The sequence below is a fragment of the Phoenix dactylifera genome, chromosome 1 (assembly GCF_009389715.1).
Source record: "Phoenix dactylifera cultivar Barhee BC4 chromosome 1, palm_55x_up_171113_PBpolish2nd_filt_p, whole genome shotgun sequence".
Lineage (NCBI taxonomy): Eukaryota > Viridiplantae > Streptophyta > Magnoliopsida > Arecales > Arecaceae > Phoenix > Phoenix dactylifera.
The window spans coordinates 1,200,738-1,210,135 of NC_052392.1; the positions used below are offsets into that span (position 1 = coordinate 1,200,738).

The 9,398-nt window shown below is 40.3% G+C and overlaps 1 protein-coding gene across 1 annotated transcript; it reads left to right on the forward strand.

Moving 5' to 3' along the window:
- The first annotated feature begins 869 nt into the window (after window positions 1-869).
- LOC103715774 (probable pectinesterase 53) lies at window positions 870-5,420 on the forward strand. The gene is made up of 8 exons (XM_039114835.1): window positions 870-1,281; window positions 1,428-1,617; window positions 1,702-1,908; window positions 1,993-2,228; window positions 3,186-3,345; window positions 3,714-3,827; window positions 3,912-4,126; window positions 5,071-5,420. The coding sequence occupies exons 1-8, from the start codon at window positions 917-919 to the stop codon at window positions 5,231-5,233; spliced, it is 1,650 nt and encodes a 549-aa protein (XP_038970763.1). The 5' UTR covers window positions 870-916; the 3' UTR covers window positions 5,234-5,420.
- Window positions 5,421-9,398: the final 3,978 nt, after the last annotated feature.

Consider the following 9,398-nt stretch of genomic DNA (forward strand, 5'->3'; position numbering starts at 1 on the left):
TAATACTATCGTCCTGTTAATAGTATATCATACGGTTATGAACATTTAAGGATCTGTGTGACAAAATTATATTTTATTACACAAAGCAGTCCTAAGGATGGGTTAAGCATGAATTTCAGAAAATTTTTATGCGGAAAGAACGGGTTAAACATTTTAACCTAAAATATGTTTGATATTTTAGATATTTTATGCTTATTACCAGTTCTTTGCTGGTTACACTCTTGCTAGAATGGTGTGAGTAGCAGGTATACCAAATTTTTTTTTCTTCTAAAATCAATGTACAAACTTAGAAACAACTTTATGAAAAAAGAAACATGCTTGGCGCGTACCATCTTTGCACTTATTTTTCGATTTAGTTAGTTTACCTGCACTTGTTGGCATAACTGAGGCCAAGTGGAGAGTTTTTCTGTGCCATGCCATGGGATTTCCACTTTACACCCATTCTTGATTGCTTTCACCCTTGTCCTACTACTATTTAACTTACCACTAGATTTTTGAAGATATGCTCTTGATTCCATGAATGACGAGAATGAGACATGGATTCCACTGTAAAATAAATTAAGATCTACTATTTATTGTAGAGCATGTGACCTACAAAGGTCCCATGACTATTTACAAATACCTCAATGCTTTCATAGCTTGTGCCCCATGTCTACCTACTCCAACGAAAGTGTAGACCAAGACACTAGGGTCCAAGAAGGCCAACAAGGGCAGCGGAAGGTCATGTTGGTTCCACCCTAATCTAATCAGGATCGAACCAACTACTCAGCAAGTCACTAGGGTCAGGATAAGGTCATTCTAGTAAAATGCCTTTATTAAGGCTGCCCATACTCTAGGGTCATCCAGTATTTAAACCCTTCCACCATTTCTCCAAAACAACTCAATTCCTTCCAACATTTCTCTTCTAATACTCTTCATGGCTTGTAAGCTCCACACCAACTCTCTCCTTCCTCTCGTTCTCCTTACCTTCTTCCTTCTCCCTTCAACACCCCTTTCAAGCTATCCAAACAATGAAAGAGATGAGTTCATGAAATGGATATCATGGAATGTCCAAAACCACAAAAGAACTGTCGCATGGCAGCTGAACTCCAATTCAGGAGTGCTCCACGGTGGGTCGAGATCTCTTGACATGAAGCTGGCCAAGGCAGAGGCAGCGGCAACGAGGTACATTGTGAGCCAGAATGGAAGCGGGAACTATAAGAGCATAAGAGAGGCTATAGACAGCATTCCATTGCATAACACAAGGAGAGTCATCTTGGAGATCAGATCTGGAATCTATAGGTATTGTTGGCTTGATCTAGTTTTATGGCTATCTTCTATTTGAGCTGCCAATTTTGATCGAAAGGTTTATTTGCAAACACAGCCACTAGTACCTCAAGCAGTTAAAAAAGTTCTTATTATGGTCAGCATTTCTGATAATGTTGCAGAGAAAAGATAGTCATTCCGAAATCCATGTCCTTCATCACCTTCTTAGGCAATGGTGCGAGCCCACCGGTGATAACAGGGAACGACACAGCAGCCACAAGGGGGAAGGATGGAGTGCCCCTCAATACATTCCACAGTCCCACTGTTGCTGTCAATGCCAACTACTTCGTTGCAGCCAACATTAAGTTTGAGGTAAACCATCCCTGGGAATTAATGGGCCCTGCATTTATAGTCTGCATATGATTCCATTGGAAACCGACCCAACTCTTGGTGCAGAACACGGCCCCATACCCGGAAGTTGGGACAACCGGAGGACAGGCGGTGGCCCTTCGGATCTCCGGCGACAAGGCCGCCTTCTATAACTGCAGCTTCTATGGGTCTCAGGACACACTATACGACCACAAGGGCCTTCACTACTTCAACAACTGCTTCATCCAAGGGTCTGTGGATTTCATCTTTGGGTATGGGAGATCTCTATATGAAGTAAGCGCACCTATAAATCTATAATCTTATGACAACAAATTGCCACCGATAACTCTCGCTGTTTATATTTGATGGGTTGTGTAGAACTGCTATCTGAACTCCATTACAAAGAGGGTGGCATCGCTCACTGCTCAGAAGGGGAGCCTCAAGACGATGGAGAGCGGGTTCTCGTTCCTCAGGAGCACGATTACGGGAAGCGGTCTGGTATACCTTGGGAGGGCATGGGGAGACCATTCAAGGGTTGTCTTCTCCTACACATACATGGACAAGGTGGTCATACCAGAAGGGTGGAACAGCTGGGGCATCCAACGGCCCGAAACGTAAGAATCAAAATAGCTCACGATTAATTCAGTTGATCATGTGGTTTGGACTTGGCCAGTTTGTTGTGACTAGGGTCTAGGGATATAAAAGGATGATGCATTAGGCCTGTCTAAGTTTAGGGCCAGCCTGTTGGGTTAGGGCTAGACTATTGGGTGCGGCTTGATCCGACCAATTTACCAGACCCAACCTGCCAACCCAATATGTCGACAGGTTCACAGGTCGGAACAGGCCAGGCAATCTTGGCTTGCTAGCGGACCTCCTTAGACAATCGAGTTAAAAAAAGGGCATGTGTTATATTTTTCTAAAAATATATATGTATATTTTTATTAGTGTGATTGTCAGCCGTTGGATATAGTATTTGTTTAGAAATTTGTGATTAATATTGTTATTTTATTGATTTTGTTCGTCATGCAATGCGATTTAGTCCAAAAACTATGAAAAATGGTCTAGTCATGCAATATGAAACTCAAAATTAAATGGGTTTTGGCCAAGTCGATTGGCTATGGGTCAGTTATAGGTCTGATATCCTTGACACGCTAGTATCTTGGGTCGAGTTTAGGCTAAACCTTAGGAGACTTGATATAATCTGACTCTATTTTGACCTGCAAATTGTTAACCCGAGCTTTATTTTAGTTGTCAACATTCTTTGAATTACCAAGTCAGTAATTAGCCGTTACTTGTCGCTGCTTTTCAGATATCAGTAATCAAAAATTGGCAAGAGATTTGAGGACTCATAGTCATTAATTAAGATCTTTTTCAGTTTCTCAAAAATTATTAATTTAAGCCTCAAGTAAATTTTCAAAATGCGCTTAACTTTCACCCAGAGAGAAAAAAATGAAAATAAAAATGGTTCGACCTATTAATGCTATCTGGATCTATTAAGTAATTGGAGTGTATGGCCTTGGCCTGTCATTGAATTGTTAACTAACAACAATATAATCTACCTTTTTATGTAGGAGCGGAGTGTACTATGGGGAGTACCAATGCAGCGGACCAGGAGCTAACTGGACGGGGAGGGTCCATTGGGCTCGTCTGCTAACTGACAAGGAGGCCCAACCTTTTCTCGGCACCTACTATGTCTATGGGGAGTCCTGGTTATTGGGCCCACCATCAGCTTAGGGTCTTTCATTCTTACAATGTAATGGGCTTTTTGCACTTTGAAACTAATATAGGCCCACTCCATTAAGCTATTCAAATAGCAGATTGGTGAATGTAAAGATGTTATGATGTCCCTAAGAAAATGCAAGATGTTTACTTATGTGCACAATATTAATGTCACATCAAATGAAATTCTCTATAGATCACAGACATACTACAATTATTTATTATGGTAATATGCTGATAATTTTATCAAATTTTGGATATAGACAAGCAATATCTGATATATTTCTGAGTGTTAATTTACATTGGAAAAATAATTGTAGAATATCAGAAGGCACAAGGCCACATCAGAAGGAATAATTGTAGAACTTCAATAATTGCAGCTTCTATGGGTCTCAGGACACACTATACGACCCCAAGGGCCTTACTACTTCAACAACTACTTCATCCAAGGGTCTGTCGATTTCATCTTTGGGTATGGAAGATCTCTATACGAAGTAAGCGCACCTATAAATCTATAATCTTATGACAACAAATTGCCACCTATAACTCTCGCTGTTTATATTTGATGGGTTGTGTAGAACTGCTATCTGAACTCCATTGCAAAGAGGGTGGCATCGCTCACTGCTCAGAAGGGGAGCCTCAAGACGATGGAGAGCGGGTTCTCATTCCTCAGGAGCACGATTACCGGAAGCGGCCTAGTTTACCATTCAAGAGTTGTCTTCTCCTACACATACATGGAGAAGGTGGTCATACCAGAAAGGTGGAACAGCTGGGGCATCCAACGGCCCGAAATGTAAGAATCAAAGTAGCTCACGATTAATTCAGTTGATCGTGTGCTTTGGACTTGGCCTGTTGTTGTGAGTAGGGATATTAAAGGATGATGCATTAGGACCGTCTGAGTTTAAGGCTAGCATGTTAGGTTGGGGCTACACTATTGGGTGTGGCTATTTTTGATCCGACCCATTTACTAAACCGGTTTCACAGGTCGGGTGCAGGCCAGGCAATCTTGGCTTGCTAGCAAATCTCCTCGGACAACAACCGAGTGAAAAAAAGGGTATATATTATATTTTTCTAAATATATATATATATATATATTAATATTTTTATTAGGGTGATTGTCAGCCGTTGAATATAGTATTTGTTTATAAATTTGTGATTAATATTGTTATTTTATTGATTTTGTTCGTCATGCAATGCAATTTAGTCCAAAAACTATGAAAAAATGGTCTAGTCGTACAATATGAAACTCAAAATTAAATGGGTTTCCGCCAAGCCAATTGGCTATGGGTCAGTTATAGGTCCGATATCCTTGACCCGCTAGCAGCTTGGGTCGAGTTTAGGCTAAACTTTAGGAGACTTGATATAATCTGACTCTATTTTGACCTGCAAATTGTTAACTCGAGCTTTATTTTAGTTGTCAACATTCTTTGAATTACCAAGTCAGTAATAAGCCGTTACTTGTCGCTGCTTTTCAGATATCAGTAATCAAAAATTGGCAAGAGATTTGAGGACTCATAGACATTAATTAAGATCTTTTTCAGTTTCTCAAAAATTATTAATTTAAGCCTCAAGTAAATTTTCAAAATGCGCTTAACTTTCACCCAGAGAGAAAAAAATGAAAATAAAAATGGTTCAACCTATTAATGCTATCTGGATCTATTAAGTAATTGGAGTGTATGGCCTTGGCCAGTCATTGAATTGTTAACTAACAACAATATAATCTACCTTTTTATGTAGGAGCGGAGTGTACTATGGGGAGTACCAATGCAGCGGACCAGGAGCTAACTGGACGGGGAGGGTCCATTGGGCTCGTCTGCTAACTGACAAGGAGGCCCAACCTTTTCTCGGCACCTACTATGTCTATGGGGATTCCTGGTTATTGGGCCCACCATCAGCTTAGGGTCTTTCATGCTTACAATGTAATGGGCTTTTTGCACCTTGAAACTAATATAGGCCCACTCCATTAAGCTATTCAAATAGCAGATTGGTGAATGTAAAGATGTTATGATGTCCCTAAGAAAATGCAAGATGTTTACTTATGTGCACAATATTAATGTCACATCAAATGAAATTCTCTATAGATCACAGACATACTACAATCATTTATTATGGTAATATGCTGATAATTTTATCAAATTTCGGATATAGACAAGCAATATCTGATATATTTCGGAGTGTTAATTTACATTGGAAAAATAATTGTGGAATATCAGAAGGAACAAGGTCACATCAACATATAGAATTTGTTTTAATCTGCAGTCAAGTCCTAAAAAATAGGATCCATGGTACACCTGTGAGGTTTATGAACTCGCCCGCAGAGTCCGAAGTTCCATTCGTTTCTTTTCCAATATCTATCTTCCAAAATATTGTAGTAAATAATGCCATAGATACCAAATGTGATACTGTTATCTCATAAGATTCAGTCCATGAACCAATATCCAACTTGTCCGTGCTGCACGATAAGGTTCATAAAACAGTCACAAAGCCATTTCCTCCATTCTTTCCTGCTTGTAAACTATTTCTCTGTAACTCCTTCTGTTCTGCCATCCATTGTATTTAGATCCTTAATAAAATTTGTGGGAAGTCGCTCACTTCCTCCACTTTCCATAAAAAAAAAGAGAAAAAATATATGGCTCCTAAAACATCCTACCATGTTCATGCACCTGCCCACAGCCTCTATAAACTTTCATTTTTTACTTCCAATTTACATCATCCAAAATATGCTATCTCTTAATCTCAGTTCCTGTCCACTAGTCCAAATCCTGCAAGAGATAGCCATTAAATGCCTTCCATGTTCATTCGCTATATTATGCATCCTCGAGTCTATAAAAGGGTCCATAAGGACAAGCTAGTGTGTCACAATCACTGCTATTATTCTTGCTCCAACATGCAGCATTCATGGAGTCATAAAGCTTACTCGGGCATGGCTAATTTGAGAGGGCTGCTCCAATGGCCAGAAGGCTCTGCCATGGACATCGAGGGAATCCACAATTTATTTGGGTGCACCAAACCAACAAAAGATTTGGTAGGTTCAAATATGAATGCCGCCTCCAAGGAGGTGGCAGCCACCATCATGAAGGTGGCAGGGTCCGCATCCCAGGTTCATAGCAATGGGGGGATGGGTTTGCAGAGTGGGTCATGCAAGAGGAATCATGAAAAGCCCTCCAAGCTGCTTTTCGTAAGGTTATGTGTTGTTCTTTTGATCTTTACTCTTTTTAAGAAAATGTTTCTATCCTTTGTTTAGATTTGAAAATTTCGGTATGACAAAGTAAAACAAGTTCATTCTTAGAGTTGAGAATCAGGAGGCCGACTTAATACTGCATTGAAGGACCTCACTCGACCTTTAGCCTCCATTTGGGAGTTTTGGGGAGAAAAGAAAAGAAAGGAAAACTTTAATGAGGAGGAAAAAGAAAAGAAAGGAATAGAATAGACTTTCCTCTTCTTTTGTTTGGAAGTTTTAGGAGGAAAGAGAAAGTACTTTCCTTCCTCTTGTTTGGAAGTTTGGAGAGAAAAGAAAAGCAGAGCATGAACACTCCTCCTCTCTGTTTCTTCTTCCCCGGACCAGCCGACCACCCTCTTCTCCCCTGTTCTTTGGCCCAACCGAGCACCACTGCCGAGCGCTCCTCCCTCCTCTGTTCTTTGGCCTCACCCGAGCTCTCCCCTCCCTCCTCTTCCTCCTTCTCCTCTTATAGCCGCGGAGTCACTTGAAATGGAATCACGGGTCATCCGGGATGCTGGGAAGGAGGAGGAAATGGTGGGCGGATTGCTCCGGACAACTTCCCTCTTTGGCCATGGACGCGAGATCGCCGGACGCCTGATGCGGAAGGCGCGGATGGCTGGGATTCGGATTGCGGAAGCAGGGATCGGTGGGCGGATCGCGGAAGCAGGGATCGGCTGGGCGGATCGCGGAAGGGAGGCGCGAACTTCCTTCTTCGGGCGCTACTGGGATCACGACTTGCATCACGGGATTCCGGGAGGTGGATCAAGAGCGGCTGGGATTGGATGCGGAAGGTGGGGACGCGCTGAAATATAAGGAAATTTGGGCATTTTCACCGTGTGAAGAACGCGGTTGCTGGGACGAGGAGGAGAACGCGGATCCTTTCCTCTCCCCTGTTCTTCGCACGGGATGAGCCTGGGCGTGGTGCGGTTGAGGTGCGCTGATTGCGCGTTTCCTTCCAAGTCTTTCAAGTCATGGGTCACCCAGCACCTCATAGTTATGATATGGCCAAATTAGATTTGCCCAAAATTCTTTCCCAAAAGCACAAACAAAATGGACCCGATTCGGACCTGAACCCGACTCGAACCCGACTTGATCTTCAACCGGGTCGGGTCTGGGAAGGGATCCTTCTGAAGTCAAATTTGTACTCAATGTGCATTTTATCTCTAATTTATGATAATCTGTGTCAAATCCAAATATAATATTAATCCAGTGAATTTATCATTATCGGTTAGCAATAACACTAATTTTAGTGACATGTAGGTCGCACTTTTGTGCTCTCATTACACCCCTCAACTAGCTTATTGCTAGTCTCTAGCAATTAACAAGCAAACGATAAAATGAGGGCACAAAAAGATATAGTCTAACTTATGACTTTTTTTTTTGAAGCTAAATACACAAACTAAGATATGTACCCATTTTCGTAGGGAGTCACGATTGCACTTAGCACATGCAACAAGCCTTTAAACCCCTAGGTTACCCTAGTGGACGAGTGTTGTCTCGTGAGGGTTTGCAGTGAAGTTACCTACAAATTTCATCAGTCAGGGATTTCTAATGTTTAACTCAAAATTTGAACAAGTATTATTGTATGAACTTAGAATTGCAAGGACAATAAAGACTTATTGCTATCATATTTAAGCAGACTCTAACTCAAGTTCCATTACTCTCCATCTATCTGCTAACAAGTCAAGAATGTAGTGAGGTGCAAGATAGTATCATATAAATGAATGGCTTTCACTTACTTCCAACATGATCACTCCAATTTTTAAGACTTTCTAGAGTTAAATGGTAATGAACACCCCAGATTTATTCATTTATTTATTTATTTTTTTTATTTATTATTATTTTTTTGAATGCTAAGAAGAATGACTTGTGCAATATCTAGCCTTATTAAGCTTTCTAGCTAACCCATGTAGCGAGTGTTAGGCCAATGACTTCCAATCTAGATGGCTCAGGGCACTAGGTGTAAAGATACCCTAACAGGCTTAATAACTCAAGTCAACTAGGCTCCAAGGCCAAATTAGTCACTCAGAGTTTAATCTCAGCCATTCTCATCTTTTTACGCGAACACTCGCTGCTTGCCAGGCAAGAGGCCCGGTTACTCAGTGAGAAGACTTAAAATAAACTCATTATTTTATTTTTTTATCTTTTTTTTTGATTAGGGTGTTCATCACATATATAACTTTAAATTATCCTGAAGATTAAAAGTATTCATATTAGTTGCAAGTATACATACCCCACTATTCATGTGCTACGTGTAGGTGCTAAATCATCTTGTATCATGTTAGCAAAAGATAGGTGGGACGAAAACTCAAGCTAGAACTGCTATCATATTTCTTAACTCAAAGCCATTGTCAAAGCAATTCCTAGTTTGTACAGCCAAAAAGATTAGAGTTTGAGTTAAAAATTTGAACTCCCTTTTTTTTTTAATTTTAATTTTAATTTTAATTTTAATTTTTTTTGCATAAAAAATCAAAAATATTCTCACCCCCATACCTAAATCTAACATTGTCCTCAATGTTAAAGAAAATTTAAAGCAGTAATAGGACAGAGAAGAAGTTACCTGATATGGGTGGGTAAAGTGACAATTGGGGCCAAAAAAAATCCCAAACCTGCATGTTAGTAAATTTTTATTTATTTATTTATTATTATTTTTATAATTTTTTTATAATATTTACATGTTGGGTTGCCTCCCAAGAGTGCTAAGTTTTATGTCTTCAGCCAAACAATTCTAATTCATTCATGATAGACAGGGTCGGTCAGAAGTGTCTCCTCGACTTCAGGATTCAGATACTCAAGGTATGGTTCTAAACGATGTCCATTGACTTGAAACAACCTACCATCCTTA